The sequence below is a fragment of the Neoarius graeffei genome, chromosome 19 (assembly GCF_027579695.1).
Source record: "Neoarius graeffei isolate fNeoGra1 chromosome 19, fNeoGra1.pri, whole genome shotgun sequence".
In the NCBI taxonomy this organism is placed as follows: domain Eukaryota; kingdom Metazoa; phylum Chordata; class Actinopteri; order Siluriformes; family Ariidae; genus Neoarius; species Neoarius graeffei.
In genome coordinates this window covers 27,581,077-27,602,787 of record NC_083587.1, presented here as the reverse complement: position 1 = coordinate 27,602,787, position 21,711 = coordinate 27,581,077, and the positions used below count along the sequence as shown (strand labels likewise).

Genomic DNA, 21,711 nt, shown 5'->3' with positions numbered 1-21,711 from the left:
ATTGTAACATTATGCAGGGTGTCCAGGCACTAAATCCATCAAGTCCAACTTTTCTGAGAGAGGAGGCTGTTCTGCTATTGGCTGAAGCTTATGATTCAAATATTGAGGATCTTAAACATGAGTTACATCAGACGAGGAAAGTACTAGACAGAAAAAAGGGGGAATAGGAGAGTCCTACCACTCTCATGGAGTTCACTCAGTTTTTGGACCCATACCAAGATTTTTTTTTTAGTTGTTCAGGTTGTGTAAAATAGCGGTTGTCTTGCCTGTGAGCAGTGCATCCTGTGAACGAAGTTTTTCATCTCTCAGGCTCATAAAGACTTATTTGCGGTCAACTATGACAGAAAAGAGACCATCAAGTTTGGCTGTACTCCGCATTGAATCAAAGCGCACAAAAGCATTAGATCTTGATAAATTTGTGAAGCGTTTTGCTGAGCAACATGGAAATTGCCGCATTCAGCTGTTGTAGGCATGACAAGTTCATGTTATGCTCACTGGTGAGCCTTTACAAAGCGTGAGAAAATAAAACTATAAAATGTGACACTGGTGTAAATGGTTTAAATCATGCTGAACTTGAAGCAGTGTTGTTACTGTTGTTTTTTAGTGTCTGTTCTTATGCATATACAGTATAAAACTGTCCAGAAACGGTATAGACCTTATCTGAGAATGTGTTCTTCGTGAACAATAAAAGCATGAGATTAAGTTTGTCTGTATGAGTTTGTAAATGGCAGCCCGTGCCCTTTTGTAGTGTGTACATACTATTTGTCGTCAAACTGTGATAACTGTGATTAAATTCAGTATATATACACGTCTGTAATACGTTGCCACCCCTCAAAAATTCCTGCCCCCCTCTTGCCACCCCATAAATATTTTTCTAGATCCGCCCCTGATTTCACATAGGTGATGTCTTTAAGAAAATTGACAGACAGGGATTGGCCAGGTGTGTCCTCTGGGGTAGGTCTGTTAGATAGCACAGGCAGCAATATATACCTTTTTGTAAATAGCCCACTGTGTTGTACACGGGTGAAAATTAACTTCACAAAATATCAAACTTTACCGGCCACTGACAAATAAATGGTACAATTTACCGGCCACTCAACAGTAACTTATTAAGACATCTCATCTCATTATCTCTAGCCGCTTTATCCTGTTCTACAGGGTCGCAGGCAAGCTGGAGCCTATCCCAGCTGGCTACGGGCGAAAGGCGGGGTACACCCTGGACAAGTCACCAGGTCATCACAGGGCTGACACATAGACACAGACAACCATTCACACACACATTCACACCTACGGTCAATTTAGAGTCACCAGTTAACCTAACCTGCATGTCTTTGGACTGTGGGGGAAACCGGAGCACCCGGAGGAAACCCACGCGGACACGGGGAGAACATGCAAACTCCACACAGAAAGGCCCTCGCCGGCCACGGGGCTCGAACCCGGACCTTCTTGCTGTGAGGCGACAGCGCTAACCACTACCTGTAGAATGATAAAGCAGCTAGAGATAATGAGATGAGCTGAGATTGTACCAGCGAATTGTACCTGTCTAGATTTAATAACAGCAAAGATTTCACGCAGTTCTTAATATTCAGCTCCGTTTAGCTCAGATGTCATAAGGCTAATAGTATAAAGTCATTCAAAAGACAAACTGCTTCCCCAGCACTCTGTTCTCCAAGATGGTTTTTTTTTTCTTTTTTTTTTCTTGCCTTCCAAACTGCCACCTGATTGGTCAGCATTTCTCTAAAATGCATAACATTTTTTCCACCCCCCATTTTGCAAGCTCTCCTTCATGACAACAAATAAGCTTTCTTAAAAATATTTACTTATAAAATGTTACAGACAGGAACAAAAACACCTAATGTGAAAGCAACCAAAAATGTTTAATGTACAGTACACTGTGTAATAAAACACCTTTCATTTTCTTGTCTCATTTCTAGGATTAAAGTTTCTTCATGGTATGAAACTGAATCAGGTAAATCTGGACGGTACCGGTGTGACTGCAGGGGGCGTGGTCAACCTGCTCTCCGCCTCTCCTCACCTGATCAGTATCCGTGCCAATAATACACAACCGCTCTCTGCTGAGGAACAAAGTGATGATGATGATGGTGGTGGGACTGATGAAGCTTGACCATTACACTGAGACAGCTCTGATCAAGCCATTTATGCACACACACACACACACACACACACACACACACACACTGTCTTGATTTAACACATCATAATCATCTTAACAACAAAGTAATAGTCACACACAATACTTCTTACCCACTCAAGATAGCTTTCCAAATAAAAAACAATACATGCAATAATGTAACATGGCTGTTATTAAAAATATAAATTATATTGTAGTAATATTGTTATCAGATGGCTGCAAATGAACTAGTTTTGATTATCATGAGCTAAAACTCCCTTTGGTGTGGTTTTGGAGTTAATTGGGAGGCTCTGGCTGAAAGTAGGGCTTTCAGATCCAGTGAAATTCACACACACTTTCATTTACCAATAGTGTTATTGCTTTAATCATATTATTTTTGCAAAAATTAATAAACTCACAGTTTAATCAGTCATGCTTAGAAAAAAAAACTGGAAACAAGGTAACAGTGGTGCTTGAAAATTTGTGAGCCCTTTAGAATTGTCTATATTTCTGCATAAATATGACCTAAAACATCAGATTTCCACATAAGTCCTAAAAGTAGATAAAGAGAACCCAGTTAAACAAATAAGACAAAAAATATTATACTTGGTCATTTATTCATTGAGGAAAATGATCCAATATTACATATCTGTGAGTGGCAAAAGTATGTGAACCTCTAGGATTAGTAGTTAATTTGAAGGTGAAATTAGAGTCCGGTGTTTTCAATCAATGGGATGACAATCAGGTGTGAGTGGGCACCCTGTTTTATTTAAAGAACAGGGATCTATCAAAGTCTGATCTTCACAACACGTTTGTGGGAGTGTATCATGGCATGAATAAAGGAGATTTCTGAGGACCTTGGAAAAAGCATTGTTGATGCTCATCAGGCTGGAAAAGGTTACAAAACCATCTCTAAAGAGTTTGGACTCCACCAATCCACAATCAGACAGATTGTGTACAAATCAGGCAAATGGAGGAAATTCAAGACCATTGTTACCCTCCCTAGGAGTGGTCGACCAACAAAGATCACTCCAAGAGCAAAGCGTGTAATAGTCGGCGAGGTCACAAAGGACCCCAGGGTAACTTCTAAGCAACTGAAGGCCTCTCTCACATTGGCTAATGTTCACGAGTCCACCATCAGGAGAACACTGAACAACAACGGTGTGCATGGCAGGGTTACAAGGAGAAAGCCACTGCTCTCCAAAAAGAACATTGCTTCTCATCTGCAGTTTGCTAAAGATCACGTAGACAAGCCAGAAGGCTATTGGAAAAATGTTTTGTGGACGGATGAGTCCAAAATAGAACTTTTTGGCTTAAATGAGAAGTGTTATGTTTGGAGAAAGGAAAACACTGCATTCCAGCACAAGAACCTTATCCCATCTGTGAAACGTGGTGGTAGTATCATGGTTTGGGCCTGTTTTACTGCATCTGGGCCCGGACGGGTTGCCATCATTGATGGAACAATGAATTCTGAATTATACCAGCGAATTCTAAAGGAAAATGTCAGGACATCTGTCCATGAACTGAATCTCAAGAGAAGGTGAGTCATGCAGCAAGACAACGACCCTAAGCATACAAGTTGTTCTACCAAAGAATGGTTAAAGAAGAATAAAGTTAATGTTTTGGAATGGCCAAGTCAAAGTCCTGACCTTAATCCAATCAAAATGTTGTGGAAGGACCTGAAGCGAGCAGTTCATGTGAGGAAACCCACCAACATCCCAGAGCTGAAGCTGTTCTGTACGGAGGAATGGGCTAAAATTGCTCCAAGCTGGTGTGCAGGACTGATCAACAGTTACCAGAAACGTTTAGTTGCAGTTATTGCTGCACAAGGGGGTCACACCAGATACTGAAAGCAAAGGTTCACATACTTTTGTCATTCACAGATATGTAATATTGGATCATTTTCCTCAAGTGTGAAACTAAAGCGTTTATGAATCGGACATTGTTTTGTTTTTATTAGTTGGAACAATGTAATATGTTTAAGTTGTGCCATATGATACAGAATTACAAAATTCGGTGAATCAAAACAATTTCCAGTAATCAGTATTTTAAACAGTCCTAAATAATTTAAGACTTAAGCTTGAAACTTCAAAATGTAACTTAAAATATATATATATTTTTAGATCTTGTTTCTATTCTGTAATAATTTTGTATGAGAATAAAAACATAACAAATAATTACAAATTGTAGGTGTTGTTTTTAAACATGTCTGACATATCTCTTGAGTGATGTAGCCATCTGTAGTCCCACCCTTAACGTCTGTAGATCATGTGGTTTAATCCTGATGGGAGTGCAGACATTTTAGTAAATTGAGCCTCGAGCTCAATGAAAGCAAAAGAGACAGATTTGGATTTATGTAGACTTTTTGATTTGCCACTTAGCAACCAACAGGACGGAATAAAATGGCTTTAAAATTTGGGCAGAAAAATCATTATAGCCCTTTCGTGTCATTGTCATGGGTTATCAACTAATATGTTCCTCCAAATAACCCACTTTTTTTTTTTACCCAGACATTTTTGCAGCTTCTGTAGAACTGAGCAGTTAACTAAACATCATTTGTTTGTCTGAAGAGGAAGAGATAAGGATGCTGGCCATGTAAAGACTCCCTAGCATAATACCACAGTAGGAACATTAATGAAACATACAGCACGATAGGTTTCATAACTATTATGCAGAAACCAAGCACATAGTAATTTCACCAATCAAAAACTCTCCAGCCAAAAATGTTGTACACTTACAAGTACACCACAAGGCAGAGAGTAATGTAGTGTAAACAGTGTTTTTTATATGACGAGACAATTTTTAACCATTTCTAGTTACATTTCTACCACAGGACCGGGGACTTTCTGGTTTCTCAATAACATGACGGTTTGACTTTCTTTCTCTTATTGGCTAGTGAGGGAATACCTGTTGTTCAGTGATAACAGGAACTAATCTGTCTTGCAGATGTTCCACAGTATTAAATATAACTATAAATGTTCAAAGTACTGTGTGTCAATAATGGGTCATTCCATGCCAAATCAACAAGAGGTTATGCTCGACCATCTCAGATTTCAATGAAATTTGGAGGCCTCAGAGATACTATTAAAAGAAGTTAATCCCCAAAACTTGAGCTTCCTATCTCCAACGGTTTCAGAGATACAGGCATTTGAATTTTTCGATTTTTTTGCATTTTGCTCAAAACATACATATTTCAAAGTGTAATATAATCTTTATTATGCAAGATAGAAACCTAAAATTTGCACAGAGAGACTCAATGTATTGTACTACAAGCTTCAACTTAGAATTTCAATGGTCATTTTATATCAGATGGTGATTTTAACAAGGAAATTAAAAAGACAAATTTGCATTTTTTGCATTTTTAACTCATTCTGGAAGCTTGCCTGTGGCAGTAATGCTTAAACTAAGAATGTTATTCAAATCTACATAGAAATATCTACCAATTTCAGTTTTACCAAGTCTCCACTATTCCTAGTTTGTCTGTAATAGGGTTTTGAAATTCGCCAATTTCTAAAACATGCCATTTTCAGTAGCAAGAAATCCAATGTGGGATAGCAGTTAGGAACTTGTAAATTTTTTTCAGTAATCCCCAAGACCCATATTTTATATTTCCAAATTTTTGTTCTGTGTCTCTCAAGTATTTTTAAACTACAGGGGTTTAAAAAATCCATTTTCACCAAATTCGAATTTTTGATATATTTTCATATAACATATTTGAGGGTTAATAAATGCTTCAATAAGGCTCAAGTAGGTTAGGAGACATGTTTCTTCCTCAATTTTAAATAAAATTTCAATTAATGCTCAGTATTAATTATTTGTAAATTGATTTTAATCTAAGACTGTGTAACATTAGCAATCAATGACCAGCTATTGTGTACCAGTCAACAGCCAGCCTTATCAATATCAACACAGCACAATAGGTGACCTTTGATACCAGAACAGGTGGCTCATATCTTATAGTTTTAGAGTCTGTAAACTGCATACTTGTTCAGATAACATTATATTGCTTGGATTATATTAAATACATTGTAATACAGAGCACTGAGAACATTTACCAATGTTATTAACTGAATGTGTTTCTTTGCAAGGATTGGATATTTTGAATAGTTGACTAGGGTATTTAATTGTAGTTGCTTTCAGTTTGAGATCAGTATAAATGAGTTTGTTCTTAGACATCTAGAAATGGCTGAACTTCCTCCCTGTTCTATAGGAATTGGACTAAAGAAAGATCCTGACTGCCATAAACTAACATACAACAGAAATTGTACACTTGTGTTCAAAATAATAGCAGTCCAACACGACTAACCAGATCAGTCACTGTTTTTGGTGGAAATTATATTACTACATGGCAAATAATTTACCAGTAGGTGTAGCAGAATCATAGAAAACCAACAGACCCAACATTCATGATATGCATGCTCCTGAGTCTGTGTAATCGAATAATTAATTAAGTGAAAGGGACGTGTTCAAAATAATAGCAGTGTGGAGTTTAATTAGTAAGGTCATTCATTCTGTGAAAAAACAGATGTCAATCAGGTGGCCCTAATTTAAAGGAACAGTCCACCGTACTTCCATAATGAAATATGCTCTTATCTGAATTGAGACGAGCTGCTCCGTACCTCTCCGAGCTTTGCGCGACCTCCCAGTCAGTCAGACGCGCTGTCACTCCTGTTAGCAATGTAGCTAGGCTCAGCATGGCCAATGGTATTTTTGGGGGCTGTAGTTAGATGCGACCAAACTCTTCCGCGTTTTTCCTGTTTACATAGGTTTATATGACCAGTGATATGAAACAAGTTCAGTTACACAAATTGAAACGTAGCGATTTTCTATGCTATGGAAAGTCCGCACTATAATGACAGGCGTATTAACACCTTCTGCGCGCTTCGACAGCGCATTGATATGGAACTCAGTGTCAATGCGCTGTTGAAGCGCGCAGAAGGTGTTAGTACGCCTGTCATTATAGTGCGGACTTTCCATAGCATAGAAAATCGCTATGTTTCAATTTGTGTCACTGAACTTGTTTCATATCACTGGTCACATAAACCTATGTAAACAGGAAAAACGCGGAAGAGTTTGGTCGCATCTAACTACAGCCCCAAAAAATACCATTGGCCATGCTGAGCCTAGCTACATTGCTAACAGGAGTGACAGCGCATCTGACTGCGTCTGACTGACTGGGAGGTCGCGCAAAGCTCGGAGAGGTACGGAGCAGCTCGTCTCAATTCAGATAAGAGCATATTTCATTATGGAAGTATGGTGGACTGTTCCTTTAAGGATGAAGCCAGCACATGTTGTACATCCATTTCTCTCTGAAAACCTGAGAAACATGGGTTGTTCCAGACATTGTTCAGAAGAACAGCGTGCTTTGATTAAAACGTTGATTGGAGAGGTAAAACGTATACTGTAAAGAAGTGCAGAAAATGATGGGCTGCTCGGCTAAAATGATCTCCAGTGCTTTAAAATGGACAGCAAAACCAGAGAGACTTGGAAGAAAACAGAAGACTACCATTCGAATGGATCGAAGAATAGCCAGAATGGCAAAGACTCAGCCAATGATCAGCTCCAGGGTGATCAAAGACGGTCTGAAGTTACCTGTGAGTACTGTGACAATTAGAAGATGCCTGTGTGAAGCTAATCTATCGGCAAGAAGCTCCCACAAAGTTCCACTGTTAAAAAAAAGATGTGCTGAAGAGGATACAATTTGCCAAAGAACACATCGACTGGCCTAAAGAGAAATGGAAAAACATTTTGTGGACTGATGAAAGTAAAATTGTTCTTTTTGGGTCCAAGGGCCGCAGACAGTTTTTTAGACGACCCCCAAACACTGAATTCAAGCCACAGTACACTCTGAAGACAGTGAAGCATGGTGGTGCAAGCATCATGATATGGGAATGTTTCTCTTACTATGGTGTTGGGCCCATTTATCGCATACCAGGGATCATGGATCAGTTTGCATATATCAAAATACTTGAAGAGGTCATGTTGCCTTATGCTGAAGAGGAAATGCCCTTGAAATGGGTGTTTCAACAAGACAACGACCCCAAACACACCAGTAAGCGAGCAGCATCAGGGTTCAAGACCAACAAAATGAAAGTTATGGAGTGGCCAGCCCAATCCCCGGACCTTAATCCGATAGAAAACTTGTGGGGTGACATCAAAAATGCTGTTTCTGAGGCAAAACCAAGAAATGCAGAGGAATTGTGGAATGTTGTCAAATCATCCTGGGCTGGAATACCTGTTCACAGGTGCCAGAAATTCTCAGAAACCGTGGTTATACAACTAAATATTAGTTTAGTGATTCACAGGAATACTAAATCCTTAAGATTTTTTCAGTTTATACAGTAAATATTTGGAGTTTGTAATGAAAAATGCAGACACCGCTATTTTTTTTGAACAGCCCAATGTTCATTTTTCTTCATTTTCTGTAAAGTAATTAAAATATTCATACATTTTTCTTCATGTTTTGATGTAGAATATAATGTGCAGTGTTCCCAATGCATGGAAATAAAAACTATTATAAAGATTTTGAGCTTTACTCACGTTTTTAAACACACTGCTATTATTTTGAACACAACTGTAAGTTAAATACACTCTCAGTATAGTTTGGAGCAAATTTCATTAATTAAACAGAGAACTGAACTGGAGAACATTTCAAGCACAGACACAGTATGTCTGCATCATGAAAAACTGTTTCTGATGAAATATGAAGAGCTACAGAAAAGTTGTTGTGATCCATATGAAAGGCACAAGAAAAAAGTTAAAACAGAATTACATTCAATTCTTCCTGAAACAGCAGATTCACTTTCAAAACTGATAAATAAAAATATTAAACCTGGACAAAAATTGTGTTCTAAATGTTCACAGAGAGTGAAAGAACATTTAAGCCAAGCAGATTCAGCAGGTTCTACAGAATCAGAACAAGAGAGCATGTGTGTAGATGTGGATCCAACATACACTGGTGAGGTAGCTGAATCACTTGACAAAAGCCTTGTGTCAATTGGTTGCTCTCTACTGAAAATTGCCAAGTATAGCCACAAACAGAAAGCTGCATATGGCAAAGCAAAGCTGCAACAAGTAGAAGAAACTTTACTTTCTAAAATGAAATTTTATTAATTAATGAAATTTGCTCCAAACTATACTGAGAGAGTGTATTTAACTTACAATTTCTGTTGTATGTTAGTTTATGGCAGTCAGAATCTTTCTTTAGTCCAATTCCTATAGAACAGGGAGGAAGTTCAGCCATTTCTAGATGTCTAAGAACAAACTCATTTATACTGATCTCAAATTGAAAGCAACTACAATTAAATACCCTAGTCAACTATTCAAAATATCCAATCCTTGCAAAGAAACACATTCAGTTAATAACATTGGTAAATGTTCTCAGTGCTCTGTATTACAATGTATTTAATATAATCCAAGCAATATAATGTTATCTGAACAAGTATGCAGTTTACAGACTCTAAAACTATAAGATATGAGCCACCTGTTCTGGTATCAAAGGTCACCTATTGTGCTGTGTTGATATTGATAAGGCTGGCTGTTGACTGGTACACAATAGCTGGTCATTGATTGCTAATGTTACACAGTCTTAGATTAAAATCAATTTACAAATAATTAATACTGAGCATTAATTGAAATTTTATTTAAAATTGAGGAAGAAACATGTCTCCTAACCTACTTGAGCCTTATTGAAGCATTTATTAACCCTCAAATATGTTATATGAAAATATATCAAAAATTCGAATTTGGTGAAAATGGATTTTTTAAACCCCTGTAGTTTAAAAATACTTGAGAGACACAGAACAAAAATTTGGAAATATAAAATATGGGTCTTGGGGATTACTGAAAAAAATTTACAAGTTCCTAACTGCTATCCCACATTGGATTTCTTGCTACTGAAAATGGCATGTTTTAGAAATCGGCGAATTTCAAAACCCTATTACAGACAAACTAGGAATAGTGGAGACTTGGTAAAACTGAAATTGGTAGATATTTCTGTGTAGATTTGAATAACATTCTTAGTTTAAGCATTACTGCCACAGGCAAGCTTCCAGAATGAGTTAAAAATGCAAAAAATGCAAATTTGTCTTTTTAATTTCCTTGTTAAAATCACCATCTAATATAAAATGACCATTGAAATTCTAAGTTGAAGCTTGTAGTACAAGACATTGAGTCTCTCTGTGCAAAATTTTAGGTTTCTATCTTGCATAATAAAGATTATATTACACTTTGAAATATGTATGTTTTGAGCAAAATGCAAAAAAATCGAAAAATTCAAATGCCTGTATCTCTGAAACCGTTGGAGATAGGAAGCTCAAATTTTGGGGATTAACTTCTTTTAATAGTATCTCTGAGCCCTCCAAATTTCATTGAAATCTGAGATGGTCGAGCATAAATTTGTCAGATATTTGTTGATTTGGCATGGAATGACCCTAATAATAAATGGTGTAAAGAGGAATAAAATACTTCAGGACATGTTGCTATTGGAAAATAATTAACTTCATAGAGGTAACAGTAATTCCTTTATAATTCCAGCATTATTCATTGTATTCTTCTTTGTTTTTGTTTTTTTTTGGGCTGGTGATATCCGAAACATTTTGCTAATCTCCAGTTATTCTGTTCCAGTTATAAGTTCCTGTATTGAAAATAACCTGTTTGAAAGTGCAGAAGTAAATTTTTATGATCTGAAAATTTGCTTTACTGTAGATCCCATGCATGCTTTGAGTTTCTTTTGGAAATAAAACAACGTGACGGTCTTTTATAAGTGTGACAGAGAAATCCATTTAATCTATTTATACACAGCACACAATTATTGAAATAAATTAAATTTTCTCTAAAAAAAACCCTCCAAATATTTACTTTAAATCATGTCAAGCAATTCAAAAAAAGCATATGAATTATATTAGGTCCAAATTGTATTTGAAAATATTCTATATTACTGGAGGTTTGCTTCTTCCTGCACTTGCTTTGGTTTCCTCCACTTGTTCCAGTTTCCTCCCACCTTCCAAAAAACGTCCTGATAGGTGAACTGACTGGCTATGCTAAATTGTTCTTCAGTGAGAATGAATCATTGTTTTAACGTGTTTCTAATATGTAAAGATGACTAGATGAATATTCTGTTATTTTTAAACTGCTCTCCTTCACCATTGGAACAAAACAAAAAAAACAACCAGAAGAGTCAATAATGAATATAAAATGCATGAACATAATGGATTAAAAAAAATCAGTAGTGCAATTGTTGCCATATAATTTTTTTTTTTTAAGTTTAAGTTTTTAAGTCTGGACTATTGGAAGTTTTACCAGGAGGGGGATGAAGGCACATATGGATTCTTGGGAGGTGTGTGAAGTTGCAAATCTGTGCTCCAGATTCATAACACAGGATGAAACGAGAGCATTGTTGTAAAACAAAATGTGGCACAATAATCATTTTATGTTGCTTTTCTTGTTTTCATCATCGTTGGAAGCCAAAGGGCAGCACGGTGGTGCAGTGGTCAGCACTGTCGCCTCACGGCAAGAAGGTTTGGGTTCGAGCCCAGTGGCTGGTTGGGGGCCTTTCTGTATGGAGTTTGCATGTTCTCCCCGTGTCAGTGTGGGTTTCCTCCAGGTGCTCCGGTTTCCCCCACAGTCCAAAGACATGCAGGTTAGGTAAAAATACCCAGTGCATACTTGGCGCCAGTCCCAAGCCTGGATAGATTGGGGAGGGTTGCGTCAGGAAGGGCATCTGGTATAAAACCTATGCCGAATCAAATATACAGAACAGATCCACTGTGGTGACCAGCTTTGAAGCAGCCGAGAAGAAGGCCAAATGTAGTATCTTCCAATAAGTCACTTCTTGTAGACGCCTCAGGGATATTGATAGATTCCAAAGGTTTATTCCACTGAATATTTTAAAGTAAATGTGATAAAAATAAAAACCTTTTATGACTAATAAAGAAAAGATGCGTATGTTTAAACTGGAATATAAATCAATGGTGAAAAACAATATGCCTGCTGGCATCTCAAAACCTTCCAAATATTTCAGATTAAGGCCTGTCCTAAATCAGCTTCCTTTGTCTTCCTTAACCCTTTCTAATTGGCACAGATGAATCATTTAACCCTTTGTGTGCAACTACAAGGACACAAGCTCATCTTATTGCCAGCAGATATCATTAAAGAAACTGAAAATCATAAATGGCTCAGACACACAAAAAAAATCAGAATTGGAAATACAATTTGATTAATCAATCACCCAGCCCTACAGCACAATGTCTTATAGTCTAACTAGTCTCAGCTATACAGAAAATAGACTTAAAAAACCGCTAACATTTCTCAACATACAGTGTCATTTTAATTTCACAAATTAAAAAAATAAATAAAACTTAATAGGACTTTTCAGGTAGTGGTGAAATGAAAACCATCCAACACCTCTGCTGCGATACTAGAGCCAGAAGGCTAGTATGATAGCTAGTAGTATTCGGCAAAACGACTGCAGAAATGTGATGCCTGGAAAAGGAGAAGATCTGCTGGTGGATCTTAGAAAAATGCAATCAATCAAGTAATAATAGATATTTTAATGTCTCACACACACTCAGAAATAAAAGGTACAACAATGTACATTTCCTTGTGGTGGTGGTATCATCAAGGGGCAGGTTTTGTGTCATTTTATATAGAGATTTCACCTGGAAATGTGAATATACAGTGGGGCAAAAAAGTATTTAGTCAGTCACCAATTGTGCAAGTTCTCCCACTTAAAAAGATGAGAGAGGCCTGTAATTTTCATCAGAGGTATACCTCAACTATGAGAGATAAAATGAGGGAAAAAAATCCAGAAAATCACATTGTCTGATTTTTAAAGAATTTATTTGCAAATTATGGTGGAAAATAAGTATTTGGTCAATAACAAAAGTTCATCTCAATACTTTGTTATATACCCTTTGTTGGCAATGACAGAGGCCAAACGTTTTCTGTAAGTCTTCACAAGGTTTTCACACACTGTTGCTGGTATTTTGGCCCATTCCTCCATGCAGATCTCCTCTAGAGCAGTGATGTTTTGGGGCTGTCGCTGGGCAACACGGACTTTCAACTCCCTCCAAAGATTTTCTATGGGGTTGAGATCTGGAGACTGGCTAGGCCACTCCAGGACCTTGAAATGCTTCTTACGAAGCCACTCCTTCATTGCCCGGGCGGTGTGTTTGGGATCATTGTCATGCTGAAAGACCCAGCCACGTTTCATCTTCAATGCCCTTGCTGATGGAAGGAGGTTTTCGCTCAAAATCTCACGATACATGGCCCCATTCATTCTTTCCTTTACACGGATCAGTCGTCCTGGTCCCTTTACAGAAAAACAGCCACAAAGCATGATGTTTCCACCCCCATGCTTCACAGCAGGTTGGATGCAACTCAGCATTCTTTCTCCTCCAAACACGACAACTTGAGTTTTTACCAAAAAGTTCTATTTTGGTTTCATCTGACCATATGACATTCTCCCAATCCTCTTCTGGATCATCCAAATGCTCTCTAGCAAACTTCAGACGGGCCTGGACATGTACTGGCTTAAGCAGGGGGACACGTCTGGCACTGCAGGATTTGATTCCCTGGCGGCGTAGTGCGTTACTGATGGTAGCCTTTGTTACTTTGGTCCCAGCTCTCTGCAGGTCATTCACTAGGTCCCCCCGTGTGGTTCTGGGATTTTTGCTCACCGTTCTTGTGATCATTTTGACCCCACGGGGTGAGATCTTGCGTGGAGCCCCAGATTGAGGGAGATTATCAGTGGTCTTGTATGTCTTCCATTTTCTAATAATTGCTCCCACAGTTGATTTCTTCACACCAAGCTGCTTACCTATTGCAGATTCAGTCTTCCCAGCCTGGTGCAGGTCTACAATTTTGTTTCTGGTGTCCTTTGACAGCTCTTTGGTCTTGGCCATAGTGGAGTTTGGAGTGTGATTGTTTGAGGTTGTGGACAGGTGTCTTTTATACTGATAACGAGTTCAAACAGGTGCCATTAATACAGGTAACGAGTGGAGGACAGAGGAGCCTCTTAAAGAAGAAGTTACAGGTCTGTGAGAGCCAGAAATCTTGCTTGTTTGTAGGTGACCAAATACTTATTTTACAGAGGAATTTGCCAATTAATTCATTAAAAATCCTACAATGTGATTTCCTGGATTCTTTCCCCCCATTCTGTCTCTCATAGTTGAAGTGTACCTATGATGAAAATTACAGGCCTCTCTCATCTTTTTAAGTGGGAGAACTTGCACAATTGGTGGCTGACTAAATACTTTTTTGCCCCACTGTAGTCTCATTGTAGCTAGATAAAGGGGATGGATGCAACAGAAATGTACGAGGCTAATTGTCAGAAGATTGAATCGAATCAGTTGCTAGGAGACAACAAGGATGCTAAATAGGCCGTGTTCTCTGGGTGGAAGGGTTAGCATTAATCTCTGTCCTCGGTCACTCACTCACAGCGACACTAGCAAGTTGTGGGTGTCTCATGTATGTATAAGAGAACATTTTGTCCTCAGGGTGTCACAATGCTTTGTGACAGCAGTTTGGAAAAATGCAGCTGGCTGGCATTATGTGTCATATGATGGTGGGAATTGGCATGTGACCAAACTGGAGGGTGGGGTGTAAATATTGATGTACCCTTGATGGTGCCACACCAGCAGGGTGTTTACAATTGAGCCTTACCATGTGTCCAGGCTGTGGAGTTTCCAGCTGAGGGGAGAACAAAGTTTTGATTAAAAACATATGCCATTTGGAACATTATGGAATCTGTTCAATTTTTTCAAACACCTCAATTCTTGTCACTTGGCTCTAATGAGTCTGTGTCTGTAACTCTTCTCCAGTTTGACTTGTATCATAGCATAAATGCAACCAGGCTAATATTGTGTATTTTATATACAGTACAGTTCTGTTGCAGATTTATGTTAGTATATAAAAGTATGCCTCATTTCAATAGGTATTATCTTGAAAAGAATCATAAGCATTGAACATTCGTCAATCCAACATTAAAAACATTTCTGATTCTAACCATCGATGGTGAAGGTTGTCTCCATGCCGGCGTCAATGTGGTCTGACACGTGGCAGTGGAGGAGCCATGTTCCTGGAGTTCCTGCCTTTAGTTCAATGGTTCTGAAGGTTCCAGGGAACAAGGCATACACATCAGCTCTATGTGGGTGATCCGTCTGAGAGAGGGATGTAGTAGATACATACAGTATGTCAGTGTTAATGTCCATGTCTGTGTGTACATACTTGTTATGTATGGGCTTAATGGGGCCTATATTATTTCATATTATTGCGCATTGATAGTGATTGTGTAATTGGTAATGAGCGCATGCGCACTGAAGTGTAACTGTTCAGAAGAAGAATGAGTTCTACATAAAGAGGGCTACAAGCTCATGAAATGGATCCAACTGTGTCTGTGCATCATTGTGCACCTAAGATTGAATGTGTGTGTATGTGTGTGTGTGTAATAGTGACATACACAACAATTGGCGACGAGGATGGGATGATTGGAAAAACGGACAGCTTTGATAGTGCATCGGAAGATTGGACAACATACGTCGAAAGGTTGGATCAATATTTTGTTGCAAACGACATACCAGACGGCAAAAAGGTATTGCTTAGTGTAATGGGAGCTAAGGCATATAACTTGCTACGCAGCCTAATGGCACCAGATGAACCAGCTGAAAAGCCATACAGAGACATTCAGTACGTTTACATGCAAATCCAAATCGAGCTACTGTCAGTAATCGAGCTAAGGGTCCCAGCAGGGGTGCCAGAGAAATCCAATCCTACAAGCACAACGTTTACATGCACATCCAAATCGAGCTGTTGTTGGTAATCGAGCTGAAGGTCCCAGCAGGGTGCCAGAGAAATCCAATCCTACATGCACACAAGGAAATCGAGCTATTGTGTGAGGTGCATTGTGCACCTGAGCCACAGGTGGCGCTACACGCCCCATCGTGTTGGTACACTTCCGGTTGTCATCATGAAGAAGAGCTATTCAAGCGTATAAACAAAGTTATCAGTTCCGTGTTCACAAGAAGAGTGTTTGTAGTTTGTATGTACGAACAGGAGTGTTCCTAATAAAATGGCCACTAAGTTGAAGTTGATCTGTAATGGTGAACATATTAACTGTTAGCCTGCTAACATGCCAATAACTTACCAACTAGACTGAATAGACTGTTGCCTTAAAAATGATATATATGGAATATATATATATATATTTTTTTCTTTTATGAGCAACTATTATTAGGCCACTCAGTAGCCTATGGAGTTCATTCAATCCAAATGTTTGTGTTGAGAGAAATTGCATGTTTCACTGTATCAGTATGGATTTATAACATTCTGTATGCACATTATGGATACTCCAGAGCTTCCAGCAAACATCATCAATAATCAGGATTACAAAATGTATTCCTTTGTTTCCTCCATTTATTGACTTATTGTATGTGATCAAATGTATGCCTTGAATAACTACACTAGTTTTTGATACAATCACATAGTGCACTGCAAGAAATCCACTAAGTGTTTTTGGTTTCTTTTAGGCATCACACATTTATTAGAAAACACAGCAAATGTTCAAATATTCAAGTTAAATACTTAGCAACAGTATCAATAAATCCACACATGAGCAACAGCAATGATATCTATGACCACAGCTAATGCGCAAAATCTCATCTCATCTCATTATCTCTAGCCGCTTTATCCTTCTACAGGGTCGCAGGCAAGCTGGAGCCTATCCCAGCTGACTACGGGCGAAAGGCAGGGTACACCCTGGACAAGTCGCCAGGTCATCACAGGGCTGACACATACACACAGACAACCATTCACACTCACATTCACACCTACGGTCAATTTAGAGTCACCAGTTAACCTAACCTGCATGTCTTTGGACTGTGGGGGAAACCGGAGCACCCGGAGGAAACCCACGCGGACACGGGGAGAACATGCAAACTCCGCACAGAAAGGCCCTCGCCGGCCCCGGGGCTCGAACCCAGGATCTTCTTGCTGTGAGGCGACAGCACTAACCACTACACCACCATGCCGCCCAATGCGCAAAATATTAAAGTTAAATACTTAACAATATCAACAAATCCACACATGAACAATGGCAAAACATCTAGACTTAATTATACAATAAAGATACCGATGAAAAAAGGTGATTTTTTTTCACACACAGTGTGATATCCGGACTTCATAATTCATTACACCTGCTCCTGCTTAGCAACTTCTAGAATGTTCACCTCTGTTGCGCACATGGAAAAACTGCCTGCTGATCTAAGCTGCGCTAATAGCGGCGCTGTGCATGCACGGAGCTACACATTTCACGTGTCCCGCTCCCAGAATCAGACTGTACCATTACTAAAAAGGGTGGAGGGGTGAAATGACAATATCATAAATAATTCAAGAAAAATGTTATAGCAAATCATAACCATGTATAATTTGCATATTTAACAGATGAAATGAAATATTTTATTTCAAAAACTTACACAAGGCAATACTATTAAAATAATATTAATATCCCTCACAGGCCCCCCTGTCAGTGCCAGGCCCTTAGAATCGTCCTAACTTCCCCCCCTAGCGGCGCCCCTGGGTGCGTACATGCCCAGACACAAGTGTTCCTAATAAAGTGGCGGCTAAGGTGAAGTGTCATGCCGACCGAGGCTGTTGTGTTTCCCGCTTGTGGTCTCGTCACTCGTCACTTCCGGAAGGGGCAGTGCTGAAGTAAGTAGCTCGACTACGTAGCTCGATAGGGTTTACATGCACTAAGTAGCTCAGCAAAAATCGCATAATCTAGGTCGTGTAGCTCGATTACGAGAAATCAAGTTTGGTTCAATTTCAGCCTAGCTAAGGTGGTGTTTACATTAGACCGTATCCGTCTCGTTTTCGTTGCGGATGCACTGTCCGTGCACATTAAAACGCTGGGAAACGACTCCACAGGCGGAACAATTTGAATCCGCCAGGGCCCACGTATTCAACCCAGTACGTATCTGATCCAGTGCTGTGTAAACATTGAGGAACGAGGATACGCAGTGCTGAGCTCTAGCTGACGTCGTCATTGGACAACGTCACTGTGACATCCACCTTCCTGATTCGCTGGCGTTGGTCATGCCACGTTGGTCATGTGACGTGACTGCTGAAAAACGGCACGGACTTCACTTCCTGCTATTTGTGTGTGTACGCGAATCGTTTTAAAAACGTTAATCTGATGATCCGCTGATTCGAAATAATGTAAACAGGGCCTAAGGTGTTTCCATGCCATTTAGAACTTCGATTTCAGTCGAGCAACGGCAGAAATTCGATTTTCTCTATGTGCAGGTAAACGCACTCACTGTTAAAATGTTGGAACCTCATTTGAATCCGAAACCCCTCGTCATTGCTGAACGTTTCAGATTCCATAAACGAAACCAGTTAAAAACCGAGTCAGTTGCTGAATTTGTGGCTGAGCTGAGAAGATTGTCCGAGCATTGTGATTTTGGGAGAAATCTGTTAGACTCATTAAGGGACAGATTTGTATGTGGGTTGCATAATGAAAACATTCAAAAACGACTGTTAACAGAACGAGAGCTGACGTTCAAACGTGCAATTGAGCTCGCCACGTCAATGGAAGCCGCTGCCAGGTGCTGCCGAGCTTCAACAGCAGATGGCGCAAGAATGCCATGTAAACGAATGCAATGTGCACAAAACAGACAAAAGACAACAGAGAAATGTTCCATGCTTTCGATGTGGGAAGAAGTCCCACACTCCAGCTGAGTGTTGGTTTAAAGAAAGAGAATGTAGACAATGCCAGAAAATAGGTCACATACAGAAAACGTGCAAAACAAAAGTGAAAGAGGCGGCACGGTGGTGTAGTGGTTAGCGCTGTCACCTCACAGCAAGAAGGTCCTGGGTTCGAGCCCCGTTGCCGGCGAGGGCCTTTCTGTGTGGAGTTTGCATGTTCTCCCCGTGTCCGCGTGGGTTTCCTCCGGGTGCTCCGGTTTCCCCTACAGTCCAAAGACATGCAGGTTAGGTTAACCGGTGACTCTAAATTGACCGTAGGTGTGAATGTGAGTGTGAATGGTTGTCTGTGTCTATGTGTCAGCCCTGTGATGACCTGGCGACTTGTCCAGGGTGTACCCCGCCTTTCGCCCGTAGTCAGCTGGGATAGGCTCCAGCTTGCCTGCGACCCTGTAGAAGGATAAAGCGGCTAGAGATAATGAGATGAGATGAGACAAAAGTGAAAGACAAAAAGTTCCACAAACATAAGGATAAACAAAAAGATATGCATGACATTGAGACTTGCTCTTCTGACACAGACGGTACCCAAGATTTAGCTTGCTTTGATGTATGTTCAATGAAAACACCAAACAGGGGAATCATATGGGTTTCACCCAAAGTGGAGGGAGAGACACTGACTATGGAATTAGATATTGGATCTGCCTTGTCAGTCATCTCCAAGAAAGATTACCAGGCACACTTCTCGCATCTGCAACTGCAGTCTACTGATGTAATGCTCAAAACATACACGGGGAGCGTATAGCTCCAATGGGTCTGATCTCAGTGAATGTCCACTATGGTCAACAACGGCGTCTACTGTCCCTGTATGCTGTGGAAAGAGGAGGTGCGCCACTGTTTGGACGTGAATGGCTTCGTGAAATACAATTGGATTGGCAGTCAATTAAAGAAATGCAAGCAACAGTGTCTAAAAATCAGAACAACAGTGCTACGACCGAAAAGCTGAACAAAATACTGACAAATGCAGGAGAAGTGTTTCAAGATGGCATTGACACATTAAAACACCTGAAAGCACAGATTGTGTTGGATGATAATGCTCTACCCAAGTTTCACAAGGCTCGGCCCGTTCCATATGCCCTCCGCCCTAAAGTGGAAAACGAACTTAAAAGATTGGAAAATGAAGGCATTTTATCCAAAGTGGACTGGGCTTTATGGGTGATGCCGATAGTTCCAGTTGTGAAGGGAAATGGCTCAGTACGTATCTGTGGAGATTTTAAGGTAACTATCAATCCGGTCCTGAAAGCGGAACAGTACCCCTTACCGCATATTGATGACATCTTCGCAGCGTTGGGGCAAGGTAAGCGGTTTTCCAAGATTGATCTGGCACAGGCGTACTTGCAGATGGAGATGGATGAGTCTTCTAAAAAGTACCTGACTATCAATACCTCAAAGGGTCTCTATCAGTACAACCGCCTGGTCTTCAGCATCGCTTCAGCACCAGCAATCTGACAGAAGGCAATGGAACAAGTCCTGCAAGGCATACCAAATACATAGTGCTATTTGGATGACATTGTAATTACAGGAGCTAATGATGATGCACATCTGGAAAAAGTGCTCAAGAGATTGAATGAATTTGGATTACGGGTTAACAGAGCAAAATGTGAGTTCTTCCAAGATGCAATTGAATACTGTGGCCATAAAATTGACAAACATGGTCTACATAAATGCAAAGACAAAATTGATGCTGTTTTAAAGGCCCCACCACCTCAAAATGTCTCTCAACTGAGATCTTTCTTGGGCTTGGTAAATTATTACCGGAAATTCTTGCCCAATCTCTCCTCAGTGCTACACCCATTAAATTGCTTACTTCAAAAGGGCAATAAATGGCACTGGTCTCAGGATTGTGAAAAGGCCTTCAAACAGGCAAAGGAGTTAGTGACATCAGAAAGTGTGTTGACACACTATGACCCCCAAGTGCCTCTCAAGCTTGCATGTGATGCTTCCCCATATGGGATTGGAGCCGTGCTGTCACACCGGTTTAATGATGGAACAGAGTGACCAATAGCATTTGCCTCAAGATCTCTAAATGCAGCTGAGTGCAACTATGCGCAGATTGATAGAGAAGCGCTTAGTCTGGTCTGGGGAGTGAAAAAGTTCAATCAGTATTTGTATGGCAAACACTTTACCCTCCTCACAGATCATAGGCCTCTAGTGTCCATCTTTAATCCAGCTAAGGGAGTTCCAGCCATGGCCACGGCGCGACTGCAATGCTGGGCCTTGTTTCTGAGTGCTCACACCTACAGCATTGAGTACAAGGGCACACACCATCATGGTAATGCTGACGGGCTATCCCGCTTGCCACTACAAGCTGCACCGCCAGTAAACACCAAGGAAGCTGTGGATATGTTCCAAATGGCACAAGTGGATCCCTTACCAGTCACAAGTGAGAAGATTGCACGGGAGACAGGCCGCGACCCTACCTTGTCCAGAGTTTACGATTTGACGCTGAAAGGCTGGCCAAACCAGGGTGACTCATCCTTACCAGGCTATTCCAGTCACCGTGAACAGCTCACAGTGCATCAAGGATGCATCTTGTGGGGGGCGAGGGTAGTCATACCGCAGAAGCTGCGTCCCAGAGTCCTGAGTGTGCTACATGAGGGACACTTAGGCGTGGTGAAAATGAAATGCCTTGCACGAAGCTTTGTGTGGTGGCCTGGGATCGACAAACAGTTGGAGGATGTGGCCAAGACATGTAATGGGTGTCAACAGACCCAGAAGTCTCCACCAACAGCCCTGCTGCATGTGTGGGAATAGCCTACAAAGCCGTGGCAACGTGTGCACATAGACTATGCAGGACCCTTCCTTGACCGCATGTATCTGATCGT

The 21,711-nt window shown here is 40.2% G+C and overlaps 2 protein-coding genes across 2 annotated transcripts in view; one reads left to right on the top strand and one right to left on the bottom strand.

Annotated features, from left to right (window-relative positions):
• si:ch73-173p19.1 (uncharacterized) overlaps nucleotides 1–4,231 on the top strand; it is a 33,911-nt gene extending 29,680 nt beyond the window's left edge. The window contains exon 17 of the mRNA XM_060899942.1: nucleotides 1,935–4,231. Within this exon, the coding sequence (XP_060755925.1) occupies nucleotides 1,935–2,125 (191 nt within the window). The 3' untranslated portion in view covers nucleotides 2,126–4,231. The remainder of the gene's footprint in view (nucleotides 1–1,934) is intronic.
• Nucleotides 4,232–11,395: 7,164 nt separating this feature from the next.
• Nucleotides 11,396–21,711, bottom strand: part of LOC132867166 (ferroxidase HEPHL1-like) — a 49,293-nt gene continuing 38,977 nt past the window's right edge. The window contains exons 18-20 of the mRNA XM_060899936.1: nucleotides 15,138–15,291; nucleotides 14,795–14,821; nucleotides 11,396–12,613 (exon numbers count right to left, since the gene is read on the bottom strand). Coding sequence (XP_060755919.1) covers nucleotides 12,549–12,613; nucleotides 14,795–14,821; nucleotides 15,138–15,291 — 246 coding nt within the window. The 3' untranslated portion in view covers nucleotides 11,396–12,548. The remainder of the gene's footprint in view (nucleotides 12,614–14,794; nucleotides 14,822–15,137; nucleotides 15,292–21,711) is intronic.